The sequence below is a fragment of the Takifugu rubripes genome, unplaced genomic scaffold (genome assembly GCF_901000725.2).
Source record: "Takifugu rubripes unplaced genomic scaffold, fTakRub1.2, whole genome shotgun sequence".
In the NCBI taxonomy this organism is placed as follows: domain Eukaryota; kingdom Metazoa; phylum Chordata; class Actinopteri; order Tetraodontiformes; family Tetraodontidae; genus Takifugu; species Takifugu rubripes.
In genome coordinates, this window is record NW_021821573.1 from 18,214 (window position 1) to 37,160 (window position 18,947).

At 40.5% G+C, this 18,947-nt stretch overlaps 1 protein-coding gene across 4 annotated transcripts; it reads right to left on the reverse strand.

The window, feature by feature from the left end:
- Nucleotides 1-1,982: 1,982 nt before the first annotated feature.
- On the reverse strand, nt 1,983-15,442 carry LOC101065811 (D(2) dopamine receptor A-like). Of its 4 annotated transcripts, none has more exons than XM_029831730.1 (9): nt 15,318-15,422; nt 8,709-8,730; nt 8,250-8,645; nt 6,091-6,200; nt 5,029-5,165; nt 3,653-3,870; nt 3,425-3,508; nt 2,996-3,341; nt 1,983-2,507 (listed from the first exon to the last, which is right to left on the reverse strand). In XM_029831730.1, exons 3-9 carry the CDS (start codon nt 8,616-8,618, stop codon nt 2,311-2,313), a joined length of 1,461 nt encoding a protein of 486 aa, XP_029687590.1. In that variant the 5' UTR covers nt 8,619-8,645; nt 8,709-8,730; nt 15,318-15,422; the 3' UTR covers nt 1,983-2,310. The 4 variants fall into 4 exon arrangements, with proteins under 4 accessions (XP_029687590.1, XP_029687589.1, XP_029687588.1 ...); XM_029831729.1 differs by lacking the exon at nt 8,709-8,730 and adding an exon at nt 12,870-12,963; XM_029831728.1 differs by lacking the exon at nt 8,709-8,730 and having other exon boundaries at nt 15,318-15,442.
- Between the last annotated feature and the right edge of the window lie 3,505 nt (nt 15,443-18,947).

Sequence of the window (18,947 nt, forward strand, 5' to 3'; positions counted from 1 at the left end):
ATGCACAAAGCTATAGCAACTACACAGGAATTAAGTTATGATTATAGAATAGTTACAAGAAGTGCAATTAATGGAATTACATTATAATAAAATTGTTTAAAATGGACTAAAAATATAACTTAATGTTAACCCTTGTGTTAACACTAGTATACTATTGAACTCAGTGGGCATTGATAATAGGTTTTTTGTGTGTGAGGAATCACAGGTGTGGTGGGTGGAGTGGTGAAACGGTTGAAATGTGTGAATGCATGAGACTTGAGAGTCCTGATACTACAGGTGTAAGTCACAATAATTGGGAAATTATCAATTTGTACTCTCCAAGTGCTTTGTTTCTAGTTTGTTCTGTGAGGGATAGGCTGACAGATGAGTTTAGACAAGAATCTCCATGGACAAGGGATCTCTGCAGGTGACACTGTGATCTGTAGTGAGAGCAGGAACCAGGTGGAGGAAAATCTAGAGGTGGAGATACTCCTGGAAAAGGAAAGAAATGTAGGTTAGGTCAGAGCAAGATCGAATGTACATGTGCCAATAAGAGGGCTCCCAAACTGGAAGTGTGAGGTTAAAGGGAAAGAGATAAGAAGGTTGAGGATTTTAAAGTATTTAGCGTCACAGGCAGGGCAGTCGAAAAGAGGTGAAGAGCCTATGTCAAGCAGGTTTGAAATGGGTTGAGAAAAGAAACGGTGTTTCATTGTTTAACAGCTTCAGCCCTTTGTGTGGTCATTGGGAGGGGCACATATGGGTGAAGACAGAGTGTGTCCATGGATGGGCCCCATATGAGCATTGTGGATTCAGTACCTTGCTACCTCAGTAGCTCTAAAGGTGTTCTGGCACCTTCCACTACTACCAGAACCTCTTCAGTGTTTTGCCTGCAGTTGGGCTTGAACCAAGAACTCTCTGCTTCATAGCCCAGTCCCCAACAGACTGAGCTGCCACCACCCAAAAGACTGATGTGATATGTGAAAAAAAATGTTTGCATAAGCAAAAGGCAGGTAGTGGCAGTGGCACTGGGCTCCTTTCAGCTGGAGGTCATGGAGATGAAGATGCTGCGGTTCTCTTTGGGTTGTAACCAAGGATAGGATCAGGAATGAGTACATCAGAAGGACAGTGCGTTAGATGTTTCAGAGTTGCCGCCTGAGAAAGCCAGACTGAAATAGTTTGGACATATTTTGAGGAAGGGAAGTGAATAAACTGGTGGAAGAATACCGTTGCCCTTCGTCAGCCTTAGTCAGCCTTAGTAAGGCTGACTAAGGCAGCCGCCTTAGCCAGGCTGCTCCCTCCAACTGAACTGTTGTCATGACCTACAATCTGGTGTAGATTGGTTTAGCTCTCTATATAGCAATGCACATGCACAAACCTGTACACACACACACCATGAGCAACCACACATATGCTTTATTTGATGCATTAGGTTAATTAGTTGAACAAACAGATAATGTCTTCAGATTGCTGTGTCCTCTCTTTGTTCCACCCTTTGTGCCAGGATTGTAACAAAGTGGGAGGTAAAACTGCCAGGAAGAAGGCCCAGAGAAAGATAAATGAAAGAAAATAGGAAGGAAGTGAGTTGGTGTGTGATGCACAGGTTGGGGTTTTCTAGGGGAAGTTGATTTCACCATAGCAACCCTTGGGGGGAGGGGGACAGCAGGAAGAAAATCTGGTGAGTTCAAAACCAGATTATTATTTGTTGGATGAAAATGCATTCACTTTATATGCATGCACCCACCTATTTAAAGCAAATCAATGTATACATTATGTTAGCTCTCCTGATGATCATGTACTTGTTTGTCAACTCATTTTTCTGCCATGTAATTTTGGCATGAAGAATAGTTGAGTGTCAAGTATGGGCATATTCCATATATATTCCATATATGTCCCTGCTTGACACTCGTTTGCTTAATTCAGCTTGGCTTATTCATGACTATACAAGCACATACAAGAAATAAATAACAAGATGACATTTTTGGTTCCAAACCCCCCCCTCCAAAAGATTAGCATGTGTCTTTCCAGAAGGATGTCTGGAAAGACACATGCTAATGTCTGCAGATGTCAAGTAAAACCTCCTCACAACTTCTCCTTTCCTATAAATATCCTTGGCTACCATTGTATTCTTGTAACTGCCTTATACCTGTCACAAACTTTTTCTTGGAGATTCTCGCATCCCTACTGTCATCTCTGTCACATGCATTGGTTCCCGCATTCATTTTTTTCTATCATTCTTCAGCAGGTAATACTCAAATGGTTCTTGCATGATCACAACTCTGCCTTGTTCCTCTACTCAGGATGTCTTTGTTGACAGTTTTCTTCTCCCATCAGTCAGCAGTGTAAGATTTTGATAAAGGCTTTGCGAAACTCGATGTTAAAAGTGGTGTATATGACAGGATTGACGGCGCTGTTCAGATATCCGAGCCAGGTGACAGCGCTGTACAGTGAAGGCGAGATGCAACAGCTCCTGCAATGTGCCTTCAGCACATGGGTGAGGAAGAAAGGTAACCAGCAGATGATAAACACACCTTTGAGACAGAAAAAGGAAGATGATCAGAAGATCAAATCTGCCAATCATTTAGGGTGTAACAAAATGGGGAAAAAAAACAAAAACTTTTGTCAACCCTACTTTTTACACAGAAGGGTTTGAAAGGCATTATAATAAGAACTTTACAAATTACGTAAAAGTTCTGTGGTACATTACGCTCCAGTTCTCCCATCCTTACACAAAGTACCATGAACATTACATTTATTTTGACATCCCAGTTGAAATCTTACATTTTGACATATCGAAATAGTGTAAAAACCAAAGGCATTAGAATACGTCCCCATGCTCTGTCAACTGATTTGCATTTTATTTTGGTGTAGTAAAGATCATTTTTTCATCTAAGTTCTTAGTTTTCATCAATTTTTCTCACCGGTACAGATTTTATTTCGAGCTAAAACTGTGCAGGTGGTGAAATATTGTAATAAAAAAATGAGAGTAGTGAGCATTTGATCAATACCCAAGTCTCACCAAGCACAATAGCAAGCATCTGTGTGGCCTTGCGTTCCTTCTGCTGAGACAGTCTTCCTCTCGCTCTCTCTTTAGTAATTCTCCATCTTTCTCTGGCTCCACTGTTTTCTCTCCATCCCTCTCGGCCCCTCATGCCATCTTCAAGGGTGGGTGAACGAGGCAGAAGGGTTGATCGTGTCACAGCTGAGGGAAGAACTGGGGCAGGTCCAACTGAAATGGCCAGAGAGATCTTGGCATGTCCAGACTGGGAGGAGGTTTGAGGAGGAGGACGGTTTTGCTGAGTCTGGGGCAGGAATTGACCTGGCTCACTTTCGAGGGGGTGAACCACTGCCTCTTTCACAAGGGTCTGACACACAAAGAGGAAAACCAGGGAATGCATTGTGAGACCAACAAAATGACCTTAACGATTCACTGTATCAAGAAGCTCACCACTTTCTTCCGCTGTAGACCGGTGCTTGCAGGCTTCAGGATCAGAGCACACAACTTCACATCCTCTGGTTGTGTGCACTTATTCTGAAGGGGAAGCAGAAAACCCATAGCACACAAGCAGCTTGTATATAAGTAAGACATGACTTTTTTTATAAGAAAGTTTTGTACAGATTCATGATGAAATTATGATGAAATGAAATTATCCAATAGTCCAAAGTGATGAATTACCTTCCTCCCCCTGTGTGTTTCTACTCCATCAGCAGATCGTTGTGTGTTTAGACCGTGCCTGCGTGGGGGGGCTGTGCGCCTGCCTCGGCGACGCAGCACCACGCAGATCTGTGCATACACCAGCAAAGTTACGATGAAGGGAACATAGAAGGAGGCCACAGATGAATAGACCACGAAGGCTGGATCTGCAAAGCTACATGTGGTGCCATCACGGTTAGCTGCAGGAGAAATGGGAGACGAATGCTGAACAGGTAAACAACAACAAATTGTTTCTGGTAGTTTCTCATTTTTATAAATCTATATGAATATGTTATGGGGCTATTAATAATATTAATCTCTTTTAGAACTATTATAAGTTAATGTCAGAGAACGTTTACAGCTAACAAAAGTGTTACCAGGCATAGAAACATGGAAAAATCAGCCATGCAGCTACTGGAGGCTTTTTACTTAATCTCACAAATCCATAGTAAGTATAAATACAGAAAATGTAGGGCTAACATGTATTTTCCAGATTTCTTTATGTTTCTGAAGTTCAGCAAACCCTTGTGGTGACTCTTGAATTAAATATAAATCCACACCTGGATCAGAAGCAAATTTAAAAATTGTTTAGATGTTTTGTTGTTTTTGTAAATTTTCAGGCATTTATTTTGGGTAAAAACTGATCACTCAATGTTTGTGTGTTGGTGCCCATGTTTGCGCAGTGGTGCATAAGTTAGAGTTAGCTGGAATGTGTTTTATTTGTTTGTTAGTTGTTCCAGTAAATGGCAAACTTTGCTGATAATGGAAATGAAACTCAGTGTCAGTGTCTTATCTCACTTTTTACAGGTGCCTTTAGAAAATTGTTAGCAACCAACTGTTAGAAACCAATATGAAGTCTTGATATTGAAATATCACTTAAGGATTTCTGTGTGCTAATATTTTGTCCCTGATTAACACAGCATCTTTTATTATTTCACCGTCATATTCAATGAGTTCCAGAGCTCAGATTACAAACTAATGAAAGTTGTCTTCATATAAAATACATAAACATGGATTTATATTTTAAGAGACTCTTTTGTCAACTCAAATATCTTACATCCTATATTGCTTTAAGCTTTTGAAAACTTTCAAAATCACTATTGCAACCAATGCTCTAGAGGTGTGCTGTAAGTCAAACAGACAGAAGCCATCTTAAAAGTTAAATTCAATAAATAATAATGAAGTATAATGAAGTTACTTCAATTTCCTACTTTGAAATTCATAGTGTTGCGGGTGCTACAAACTCTGCAGAATTTTTGGTCTGACAGTTAAATCAATACCTGTGATTTGTGTGTCTTTACTGAAATGCTAAACCATTAGGAGGGGTGTCATTTTGGGGGGGTATGATGTACTGTTACCGGTGTTGTTGAGTCCAAAAAGCAAAGGACATGAAATTGCAAACGAGAGGAACCATACAACTGCAATCATCACTGCCACCCTCCTCCTTGAGCTGTATCTGGTGTTGTAGAGCATAGGCATGGCCACAGCTGTGTATCTGTGAAGGTGCACACAGATGCAGATGCAGACTCGGGATTACACTGCAGTCATGGATGCACATATCTTAAAGCAAACTCAGGCACTTTGTGGAAGGACAGTGGGAATTCAGTGTCCTCTCAAACAGACAGGAGCTGTCACTCGCCACTTCACAGCAACAAGGATACAAAAACATGTCTGATGCATGCTGATATGATAAATTCCATTTATGTGGGTGATAATTAGTGTAGGTATGAGAGATGATCTTCAGGGAACTTCTGTTAGTTCAGTGACAGATGAGGAACACCGAGTTAAACATGAAAGAAAAACCAAGCACATAGACTGGTCACATGTCTGGTAATTTACAGAACATCAATTTGATATGAGGTAAAATATTCAAAATTGGAAAACTTCCCAATTTATTGGAAAATTGAGTTTAATCTTAAATTACAGGATTTTGGATTGAAACCTACATGGAATTTTAGAAAACACTGTCTGTGGCTGGATACATACTCTACCCTAATCTGTAGCAATCAAATCCCAAAGTTTGGGGATACTAGGAAAATCCCTCTTAGCTTAAACCTAAACCTCCCAACCAGCCCTGTTATTATGCAATACTAATAAACCTGTTTGACTTCATCATGCTCATTTTTGAGCACTTCACTTTTCTCAGAATAACAAGTGATGCTGTCTTCTTGCTGGCTGTTTGAGCAGCTAGTCCTGAACACACAGGTCACGATCAGATGAAAGATCATGGACGAGTATAGCCACAATGACCATGGACAACAGTTTAAATGATAAAGCAAAATGCATCTCTGAGGGGTTTTCTTTTAATGATTTAGCCCCCCCCCCCCTCCTTTATAAACTTGACCATTTAAACTCCTGGTGAAAGAAAAAAACAGGTTAACATTAGTTATTAACGTAAGTAACATGAAAGAAGCATTCACCTGTCAATGCTGATTGCGCAGAGGTTGAGAATACTGGCTGTGCACATCATGACGTCCAGCGTGAGCAGAATGTCGCAGTGAATGAGACTGAAATGCCATTCTCCCACCACCTTCGGCAAAATAACAGAGGCTGGCATTAAAGTAGAATTTTCTCATTTATTAGCCGTATGCTGACCTACTGACCTCCAACCCCGCTGACCTACTCAAATCTACCGGCAGTTTATTATAATTAATGTATTTCTATGATCTCTGCCTAGTCTCTACCTGTCCTCCCCCTTCTCCTCTCTCCCTACCCAGCCGGCCAGCAGCAGGAGCCTACATGAGCCTGGTCCTGCTCAAGGTTTCTTCCTGTTAAAGGGGAGTTTTTCCTTGCTACTGTTGCTTGTTGCAGGTCAAGCCCTGGGATTCTGTAAAGCGCCTAGAAACAATTTTGATTGTAACAGACACTATATAAACCAAGATTGATTGATTGATTGATTGATTGATTGATTGATTGATTGATTGATTGATTGATTGATTGATTGAGCAGCTTCACACACTTTAATCTTCACAGTGCAGTATAACTGTAAGGCAGGATGGCTTCATTTAGTGAAGTTACTCAATATTTGATTGCAACTTTTCAGTTGAAATCAGATTTCAATCAGATCAGGCAGATTTACTGTCAAGTTTAGAAAAGATTGAGTATAATGCAATGCCTCTAATTAAAGTCAGTTTAATGTCTGCGCGAATTTAATCGCAATTTTTAATTCATAATAAAATGAGCATTCACCGTTCTTTAGTCCATTTCTACAAAAATGCGCAGGTTCATGGTTGTGGAAGAAAATCTAAATAGTGCTGGACTACGTTGTGAAGTCCTATAAGTACCTGGGTGTTCACCTAAACAGTAGCCTGGACTGGACACACAACACAGACGCCCTTGTCAAGAAGGGCAATAGCAGACTGTTCCTGCTCAGGAGGCTGAGGTCTTTTGGAGTGCAGGGACCACTCCTGAGGACTTTCTATGACTCTGTGGTGGGATCAGCCATCTTCTATGGGATAGTCTGAGGGTCCAGTAGCATCACGGACAGGGACAGGAAGAGGATGGACAGAGTGGTAAGGAGGGCCAGCTCTGTCCTGGGATGTCCCCTGGACTCAGCAGAGGTGGTGGGAAATGGGAGGATGATGGCTAAGCTGTTGTACAACACGTTCAACATGTTGAACAACATGTCCCACCCCCCTACAGGACACCCTGGCAGCACTGGGCAGCTCCTTCAGTGAGTGGCTGCTCCACCCTCGCTGTGTGAAGGAGAGGTATCGCAGATCTTTCCTGCTGGCTGCTGTCAGGCTGCACAATAAACATAATGCCCGCTAACACAATCTGAATATCATATATTCTGATATGTATATTGTATTCACGCTCTGTACTATGTACAGGTATACAAAAAGTCTAATTATTCATTTATCTTAGATTATTATATATTTTTTATTCTTATTTTAATTCTTAATCAAATGTATATTATATATTTTCTATTCTTATCTTTATCTTATGTCTTTTCCTCTGTGTGTTTTTGCTGCTATTGCGGCGTAAATTTCCCCGTTGTGGGACAGATAAAAGAAATCTGAATCTGAATCTTATTTTTGAAATCCAAATGGAAAAAAAAAATTGCTGTAAAGAAGACTTATTTAAGTTGAGAGCTGATGAAACATGGAAAATAAATATACTGGTACAATAAATGCATTCTCTTTTTTTATTTTTTTTTTGTAAATTTTTGTTTAGCTTCTCCTTCTCACACCTTTAATATCATTATAAACTGTCTTCTGTATTTTACTCAAGATTTTGATGAGGTTTCAAACTTATAGGCTTAACACTTTTTGGCGTATTAGCTCAAAGACTTACTTTCTGTGAGAACAGAGCAATAAGTGTGTTATTTTACACACACTTTAAGTCGATAATGATGCCACAGAGCGTTTTAAAATCCTGACCAACACTAAGGCTTAAGGTACCAAGTTGTTGATGAGGAGCATATATAGAAATCCATCTTTTTCAAACTCAAAATTATACACATATATACCAATTTGTGTGTTTGATGACTAAAATAACTCAAAAGTCTGTGTGTGGTGGATTGGGTGATCATGTGATCATACTGGATCGATTTTCAAATGTAATGAAGTGTGTTTACCTCTAGGTAAACGCCCCAGGGCATGACCAGTGTTGCCAGTAGCAGGTCAGACACAGCCAGAGAGACAATGAGGTAGTTGGTGGTGGTCTGCAGAGCACGCTCCCGTGACACAGCCAAACACACCAGCACGTTACCAAACACCACACAGAAGATCAGGAGCACCAGCAGCATGGCATAGAAGTTGTACCGAGGAGGGGAGCCTGGTGAAGGGCTGGTGCAGTTGGACAAGGTCAGTGAGGGAGAGGAGGTGAAGAAGGATAAGGGCGAGTCTGAAGGGTCACTGGTGGCCAAGGCGGAAAAATTACGGTCAAGGATGGACAGAGGGGAGGAGGGAGAGGACACCTCATCTGACTTGTTGAGCAAAGTCATGATCTGGCGCCAGTGGTCATAGTTGGGCTGAAAGTAAAGGACAAAGAGAATGAAACCCCAAGAAAGCCTTTTGGATCATGTTTCATTTACCTGTTCACGTTGGCCGCCACATCTGACAGCAGCAGAAGACAACATTATTATTATTATTGAGACACCATACAATGAGCTTAATTTAGCAGAATGCATAGAGTAAATATGTATTCAATAGCACAGCTCATAGTTATAGACATTATAGGTGGCACTGTCAATTTAAAATGACTAAAGAGAGCTTCCATCCATCCATCCATCCATCCATCCATCCATCCATCCATCCATCCATCCATCCATCCATCCATCCATCCATTCATCCATCTACTAAATTATTTTCCCAACATACAAATACAAACAACCATTCACATTCACATTCACATTAACTGCTAAACAAACATGTGGACCAGCCAAATCTCCTATCCCCCAAATCCATGTCTTTGGACGGTGAGAGAACACCGGAACACCTGGAGACGACCCATGCAGAGACAGGAGAACATGCAAACTCTGCTCAGGCCCCAGGGGATTCAAACCTTGATTGTTTGAGGCAACGGTCCGAACCAATCCCCATGCTGTCTGGCTTTGAATATATACTGTAAAAATTCGAATGGAATTCCAATAGTTCAAATAATAAGCTGCAAAAGAGGAAGCAGAATTTTTCCAGCAACTTCCAGTGCAGAGGGAGTAGACCAGGTTTTTTAAGACTTCCGAAAACTTCCATTTCTAACTGTGACACTGCATCAGTCATGCAGCCCCACATAACAGGATTCACCAAACATTCAAATAGAAATAAAGACACACTAAAATAAGTCTGGCAGGTCCTGGAACAAAAAATAAATAGAATGGAAACAAAGCAGTATTCTATGAATGTCTGGTCTGTAATGCTTGTCAATACGCATCCACAGGGTTAGCCGACTTAGCCAGAACAAAAATCTATAACCTACCCTGACTGTTGACCTCAAACGCATGTATCATTTTCACACAATCACAATAGGTATTGATTAGGTTTAGCAGACAACTTGAGGGAAGAAGATCGATGTCATTGTTGTGGTTGAGGTGAGTTTGGTTGTTGGTGTTTGACTGAAACCCTCATCTTCATTCAAGAGCCCAGTTTTCCTCGGTGTTGAAAAGTGGAAATGTACTTTCACTGTTAAGACAAAATAAACTAATGTGAAAAAACACGTACATTTCAAAACAACTGCAAGAGAGAAAGGAGCAAATTAGCACCACAACAGAAGTGCAGCATGCACAAAGGAGAGGAAGAGATTAAAGTTAGCTAACCTTTGGAGAGGAGAGGGAAGAGTTACATTAAGCTGTTTGTCTTTTTTAAATAAGTGGCTGCAGTCGTTTACAAGAGCAGTGTAATTACGTAGCTAGACATCTTGATTTATAAGACTTTATAATTGTCTCTAATAAATTCACCTTACAGTGGCATGTGCACTTCCGTTGTGGAATGAATTTGCCTCATTTCTCTCTTACAGTTGTTGGGGTGGGGGGTGGGGGGGGGGGGTGTTGTATTGTGGACTTGTAAGTTTTCCCTCCTGCTTAGTTTCTGCGATTGCCACATTTTTCTCTTGCAGCTTTGTTTTGTTGCATTTGATTTATGTATTCTTGTTTTTGCATCGTTCCCGTGCTAACACCATTTACTCTTTGGCAGCACATTTGCACAGTCCACCAGAAGTTGAGATAACTTTTGATTTTAGCTCAGATAGCATTTTTGTGGTTCATTAATACTGTACACTTTTCAAAATAAAGTGCTATGATCGAAACTACACTTTTCTGCATGACCTCCCACATTAATCAGTCTACATGAGAGCAATGAAGCAGCTGGGGTCAGAGCAGATTATTTTGCAGGGAATGTTCTGCTGCAGTGCAATCTTGGTAAATAATGTAATAGCGTTACATTTTTACCACAGACTGCAGTAAGTTTTAATTGTCAGCACATGAATCACTTTTCTCCCTTTGCCACATACACATTATATGTCTGCTCATATCTTCAATCAACATACCAGTAAATGTCGTTTTCTCCCACATCATTGAGGATTGAGCTGCATTTGTAAACGTATAATATATTTAGCAGATAAGCCAAAGAGCACTTGGGAATTCATCACTCGAGGCTGGTGAAATGTTAAAAAAATGTGGTTGCATGCACACACACAAGGCTGAGGTTCGATATCAGGAGCAGTGATGAGGTCCAAAGGTGTAAACACATCAAATAATCCTGACTGGAATTCAATGGAAAAAATGGATGTACTCAATTTTATTCAAAAACAGTAAACCTTTGGGTCTTTATACCAGTATCAGTATAATTTAAACAATAATCAAGCTTGATTGTTCTTTATATTACAACTAATGATTTGCTGATCCACTGTCAGTTCTCATTTAAACTTTAAATGCTTTATTGGCATCGACTTAAAACTTGTAATAAAAAACAAAACAAAATGAATCACAAATTTGGCCACATTTTACACTTAACAGAAAGAATCTATCCACTTACCAAAAAAATAAAAACTGTATGAGCAATCCTTAATTAATTAATTCTTCTGAATAGCCATTTATAATCCATCAACCGATTTATTGCCTCTTCTCTCCAAGATGTCCCGTCTGGCCCAAATTTCCTTTTAATATTGCGCACTAGCTTTCTTTCCTTTGATCATTTCCTCTTATCATCTGGCTAATCTTCTCTCCCTCTTATAAGCTCCTAGCTCTGCACTCTGCACACACAATACCAGAAAAAACAAAGAAAAGCACCAGCTCTATTGTACGCACAACTCCTCTTTTTTCAACTGAGGACTACATTTAAAGAAGATTTTTAATTCTCTCAAAATCCTCAAATTACTGTTAATATATCTGAGTTCATCTGAATAAGCAACTTTGTGCGTGTGTATATATATACACACACACACACACACATATATATATACAGTATATACACACACACACATATATATATATATATATATATAGAGAGAGAGAGAGAAACGAGAGAGAGAGTATACTGTATATATGTTTGTGTGCGCTTGCTGAGCAGTTGTTTTCATCTTTCATTCACGTATGGTGTTCGACTACCGGTGGCAGCACGAGATGTGGAAAACATTTTTAGTTGATGAGCCATTTAAAAATGTCTCATGTGGGAAGCAAAGCAGTGCACCTGTGTCTGGACAGATGCAACATTAACACCGATTAATCTGGGATGTTTATTTATTTTTTTGTTGTTGTTGTTTGGCATCAGTGATTGATTTGGATAAGTGCTCTCCCTTCTGCTTCCCATGTGAGACGGTTTTAAGCAAGTCCATGATCCCACATGGTGCTCCAGCAGCCGCTGACCTTCAGCAATCACTGACAGTTCACCTCTAATGGCCACTGTTAAAAAACACAAGGCATTTTTCCATAGTATTTTTGTATTATATTGTAATTAACATACTAATAAACATACTAGTAATAAAATATGCATTTAACATCCGAGCACTCTCTGCATGCTTTAATAATGAACAATACCAACAATATCAAGAGCTTTTTAAAGCCAACATATCTCCACTGCCCTCTGGTGGTAGGAAGCAGTATAAGCAGTACACATTTTTAAACTCTTTTTAGCTAAAAGGTACTTCACTTATCATGAACAAAAGTTAGCATGATGTTTCATCACCAAATGTGAATTGGACTTCATTTAGTTTAAGTCTTCGAAACTAACCTGCACAGCAGCTCAGCATCAGCAGACTGGGAAGGACGTCAGTGCTGCAACTTCCTTTCAAAGTCGTGACCAAAGAAAATGATTCAGAAGCCCAATGACACTCTAAAGCTGAGCATTTAATTATCATCAGGATTCACTATATATTATATCACCATACACCTATAATGTTTGTTCCTCTTTCCACATAAAAAACCAACTGCATGGACACTGAGATATGGATTACATTGTTCCTAACCAATTAGATGAGTTATTGGGATTTTTAAAATTAAATATGCACAAAAATGATTTTGATAACCTCCCAGCAGACAGCAGTTGCAATCTCTTGTAACCCCCCCCCCACACACACACACACACACACACACGCACGCACGCACACAGACGCACACACACACGCACACACACACACACACACACGCACGCACACACAGGCACACACACACACTTTCCAGTATAATTAAAAGTTATTTACATAGGGACATAGTGAATTTAACTACGTAGTGTGAAAAAAAAAATCTGTGTTATTATTCAATTACCGGTTTTTGGAACCTGGCTTGTTTTTTTTGGCACTATTGAGGCAACAGCAGGTGCTCTAAGAGATTCTTGGGTCGTCATCAATACCAAAAGGAGCTAACATAAAAAAAAAAAAAAATCAAAGTTATAATATGTGACATCATCATCAAGAGACCTGATATTTGTTCTCCTTCCAAAGAAAGTGAGAAACCTGTGGCAAAGAAAAGTTGGAACTCTGCTGTGAAAGAGTGTAACATGTCGGATATATGAGGAGGATCACAACTGGAACAGAGAAGTGATGACAATATCTGAGTATTATTAGTATTTTTATGTGTCTATGACGACACAAGAGAATCCCTTTATTGGGGATTTTACGTAGAGATAATGCAATTCCACAGAAATGTCGTGTTGACCGACATTTGGGCACTATGACATTTTTCCTAAAGTTTTTGTGAGCTTCTGCTTTAAAATTGTTGGCTTGCGTGTGTTATAATAAAAAACAAAATAAAAAAAACAGCTGCCTTCTGCCTCTTCCCTCCATTCGCTGGTGCCTCACAGACAAAACTGTCGGGATAATCCGTCTTTAAACTGCACAAAACGCAACCGACGTTAAGCAGCCTGCATTAATTAGTTTGAAACTGTGCCAACTTAACAGATGTGTTGTCTCCTGTAAATAAAAAAAAAGTGATGGGCAGAAGTGTCTCCTGTCCACCGTGGCAACAATAAAGGAATCCACTACATAGGATTGGACACAATTATGACAATTATGTCCGAAAGAGTGAAATGAAAAGAGGCAGGAATTCTGCTAAAACTTGTTTAGTATCACAGCTGCGGGCAATCATGCCCGTGAGCCGCTTCGCCGCACACCTGTTGTGCATCAGGACTCTAATGAACGCTCATCTTAAACCCCAGGGGCACACCTGCTCTCTGCCAGATCGTTATTCATTCCCGATGACTTTCCAGCGTATTCCTGTTTGCCTGCCTGCCCGGTTCCGACCTTGCCTGTTCCTGACCATTATGTTTAGCCTGCTCCCCGGTAAACTCTGTCTGCCTTCTGCCCGATCTCGACCCTGCCTGTCCCCGACTATTCTGTTCTGCTCGCTCCCCGGTGAATCCTGTCTGTTGTCTGTGTCCGACAATAAAGCGGTGTTCAGCCAATCTCATGTGTCGCATTTGGGTTCTCATCTGGTTACTGACAGTTTAGCATCTTGAAACATCTACTGAACTGAATAAATTGGAGGAACACGGTGGAAGCAAATATTTATTCTGTGACATGACATTATTTAAGTCCCAAAATCATTGCTGTTTGTCTACTCTCTGTGCAGACTTTAAATGGAATATAAAATATTTAAGATTAGCAATGTGTAAAAAATTAACAGACATCCCTATTTTTCTTCTGTTTCCTTAGAGAAAGTGCACACATTTAAATATAAATAATGTAATGCTAATAAATAATGTAGTAATTCAAGTTCTTTCTTTTAACCACATCTAACTTCAACTTGTTTTTTCCTTCCTTTCCATCCATCCGGGACATTGTCAGGGGACAGCAGTCTGAGCAGGGACACTCAGACTTCCCATTCCCTGGACAATTCCTCCTGCTCTTTCGGCAGGATCCCAAGGCATTCCCAGGCGAGCCGAGTGACATACAGTATCACTCCAGCGTGTCCCGGACCTTCCCCATGACCAGAACACCTCCTGAGGGAGGCATCCAGGGGACATCTGATACAGATGCTGAGCCACCTCAGATGGCTCCTCTAAATGTGCAGGAGCAGCGTCTCTCCAAGCTCCCCATGGGTGATAGATCTCCTCATCCCTCTGAGGGAGCGCCACGACACATGAATTCAAATTTACAATGGCTCTATATCATTTGGCAGCTATGGGTGACAATACATGCAGATGCTGTCAACAACATATGTGGTGCACAATACATTTGAATCAAACAGGTGTCATGTCTCAAGGTCAAAAAAAAGATTATCTTGAAATTATCATCATTTGGAGAAAATGCGATGAATAAATACGAATGGGTAAAATGCACTAAAAGTCTGTGCTCCGACCTGTATATTGACTGTATATATAGGCTATACATTAAGCTTCCTGTATCGTTTGTTTCATGAGGCAGATTTCAGTCCCTTTAATTGTGAAGTAAACACACAATTTCCAACATCTACTCTCTAATTATTCAGAATAATATTTCTGAAAAACAAAAACAGTACAGTCACCAAAATAAATCCATCAATATTAAAACAAAGACGTCATCATCAAACGATCTTTGTTTATCCACTTGATGGTTGCAAGTGGAAAAAAGTATCAATATGGTCAACACCAAAATCAAGAAATTAACCCGTCATGGAGCTAAATCGTAAAACTGTAGGGAAATAACTTATTATCATTATTATTATTATTGTTATTATTATTATCATCATCATTATCATTATCATTATCATTATTATTATTGACATCTGTAAACTCACCGAACTCTCAGACGCGCTCACGGCTCAGGAACGCCCGGCAACAAATTGCTCGTCGGGCTGCTGCATCCCGAATGAACAGCAGCGGTTAAATCTCCCATTTTAACCCCAGTTAGACGCACTCTGTCATTAAGTCACCCCCAGCGCTCCTCGCAGCGTCGGTACATGCGGGGTCCGTACGGAGGGAGTCAGCCGCGGAGGAGGAGGAGGAGGAGGAGGAGGGGAAAAGCAGTGTTGGAGAGGATGGAGGAGATTTCGCTCATTTGAGCTGCTCTGGCATGTAAGGTATCACAATGTATCACCTATAGCTTGGAAAATGACAAAAATAATTAAACATCTTAAAGTAGTCCTTTAAATGTTCGACATATTCCTTAAGTGGAGCCAATTTAGTTTTATCGCCCCATAGTGGCAGGTTTCAGAAGGCTGAAGAGGAGCGAAAACAAAAGTAAAAAATTCTTTTCGTCCTCTATTTTTCCTTCAGTGATGTCAATGACTGTATCCCATGCATCAAAGCTTTTTCTTCTTCTACTATAAAAACTAGTGTTTTCTTTACTAACACTAGATTGTCACAAGCTGTAGATCTTCTCACAATGTAGATCCTCATAAACTGTAGATTGTTTAAACTGTCGATAGATCCTCACAAACTCGAAAGCTTCTTACAAGCAGGGTGGTGGTAGCTTCATCTCGTATTGGGACCTGAGCTGAGAAGCTGAGGAGGGTTCCTGGTTCAAGGCCCAGTGCAGACAAAACATGCAAGGTGTTCTGTAATAGGGAAAAGTGCCAGGACACATTCAGAGCACTGCCGAGATACCCTTGAGCAAAGTTATGAACTCACAAATGCTCACACAGGGCCCTGAGATAAACTGGTGACTCATCCAGGGGCGAACCCTGCCTTCACCCATGTGTCCCCTCCCCGTCAGCCCAAAAGGGATGAAACGGTTAAGAAGATGAAGACAACAACGAAGACAAGACTCTTGTAAGCTGTAGGTCTTTCTAACCATAGATCTCTCTACACTGTGGATCATCACAAACTTTAGATCTTTACAACCTGTGGAGTTTTACACACTGCATATCTTTATACTACAATTTGGCTGTTTTTGTTTATATATCCATATTTCCCATCCTGCTGACTAAAATTGGAAGACTCATTTATCTTCTCCTGATGGCAGAGGCTAATACTAACCTGAATATTAAGTGAGGTTCGCCCTACTGCACTCAATATGTCCCATAATGCAGCGTGTAAATGCTCCCTAACTATGCAATATATTAATAAGTTAAATATTGAAAAGCTAGTGGTACATCAACAAACAATCAGCCACTGAGTGTTTTACTTTTGTTATAGATATGTTATGTTTGTATATATGTTTTGTTTATAGCGGAATAAGTGAAAAAATGAACCAGATTATGCTGATGTCAATCTACTGCAAGGTGAGGAACCAGTGAAGGAAGAGGAAGATAAGATATCCTGAAGTCCTGTCACCTATAGAAGCCTGGCAGCAGTGTGAGGGTCATGTTCCTTGGTTGCTCCAGGGCCTTCAGCATCATCCAGCCAGCACTTCTGAGAGACAAGCTAGAGAAACCCACCAGCTTCATTGTTAGGTCTACATGTTTAATTGCTGGTGGACGCAACTCAATGCATTTAAGCATGTAAAGGTGGTCAAGGTGACGCGCTGAATTTTAAACGTGAATTTTAAAGTACCCGCAAGGGGATAAATGGGGATTTAAGTGAATTTGAACAAATGTTTGTCTGTGCCATTGGGACTGGTGTGAGTATTTCAGGAACTGCCGATCTACTGGGCTTTTCAGACACAACCATCTTCAGGGTTTGCAAAGGATGGTCCTAAAAAGAGAAACTATCCAGTGACCAGCAGTGGATAGTGGATAAAAAGACCTTGTGGATGTGAGAGGTGAGAGCAGAATGGACAGACTGGTTTGAGAGGATCAAAAGGCAACAGTAGCTCAAATAACCACTCGTTACAACGCGGGAATGCACAACACGTCCAACCTTGTAGAAGCTGGTCTACAGCAGCAGAAGACCACACCAGCGCCCGTCCTGTCAGCTAACAACAGGAAAATGAGGTTGCAATTAGCACAGACAGTAAAAGTGATCTCTAGAGGACTGGAAAAACTTAGAAAACTCTTGATTTCAGCTGCAACATTCAGATGGTCAGAATTTGGCAAGAATAACTTGAAACCATCCTGCCTGGTATCAACGGGTCAGGCTGCTGCTGCTGCTGGTGGTGTAACAGTGTGGGGGCTATTATCTTGGCACATTTGGACTCCTTTATTTGCTACTGAGCATAATTTAAAAGCCTCAGCCTACCTGAGTTTGGCTGCTGACCATGTCCCTCCCTGCCAGCAGGATAATGCTCTGTGTCACAAAACTCATCGACAAACTGGTTTCTGGAACATGACAATGGGTTTGCTGTACTCCAGTGGCCTCCACAGTCAGCAGATCTCAATCCAACAGAGCACCTTTGGGGTGTGGTGGAACAGGAGATTTGGATCATAGATGTCCTTTCAAACCAAGAACTACTGAATAGATAGACGAATTAGGACTTGGTTCCCTTAAAGTTTGCTCCTATACAACAAGGATTCATTTAATTGGAACTGTTGAATGGCTATACAATTAAAATGGTTTTTCCAACTATAAACACACATGGGATTACATCGTCATTGTTGTTGGCATTGTTATAGTGATTATATGTGTCAGTTTATATTAGAATTTATAGTCAATTAGTTATCTTGATGGGGCGGTTCAACTGATCTCTGAAACAGTAACCAGTAGACATTTGAATCATCATTCACTTAAGGCCTTTAACTCATATTTGTCCAACATTCAAGTACCGGTACACATGAATTTGATCTTAAATGAAATCTTAAGGTAAATGCATTACACAGGTATTTGTATAAATAAATATGGTCAGGGCTTCAAAAGAAATTGATTAATGAACTGAAAAATACAATTTTATAATATAAAACATTCATCTAGTGTCACTGCTCCCAGGCACAGCTGCGATTCACTGTGACTTTTGACAGAATCATTACAATGAAAAAAGGAGAAATATGGGACCGTATGGTAAATTTGACATAGGCAGAGAGCATTGCAGCACCACAGTGGTGGCATCCCTGATGGCTTTGTATCTAAAGGTTGAGGCTCTGCCCAAAATGTACACACCACTGTTATTGAGAGTAAACAGAGAGGCTCGACTGCAGATCAACAAGTGAGATGACAAAACCCTCCTAAAAAGCAGGATGAGATTCAAGAACTACAGGAGAAAATGCATTTTAAACACAAAATTCACTGCTAAATTTCACATAGCTTTATTTACAGCCAGGCCGAATATTTGGCCTGGCTGTAAATGCAATGGCCAAATCCTTGCATGTCCCCAGAGGCCAGTCTCTTGAAACCACCCGCTCATTTTGCTGCCTTTCCTCCACATTCTGTCTTTCTAATCCCTTTGACCCAAGACCGATGGCTTTGAGCGCCATGCAGGATGACAAGTAAATTAGAGGGTGGAGAAAGGGCTCAAGAGAGAGTGAATGAAGGGGAAGAGAGCAGCTCTTGAGCTACCATCAAAGAGAACAGAAAAGAGAAAGAGAGCTGCAAATGTGGCAAAAAAAACCAATCCC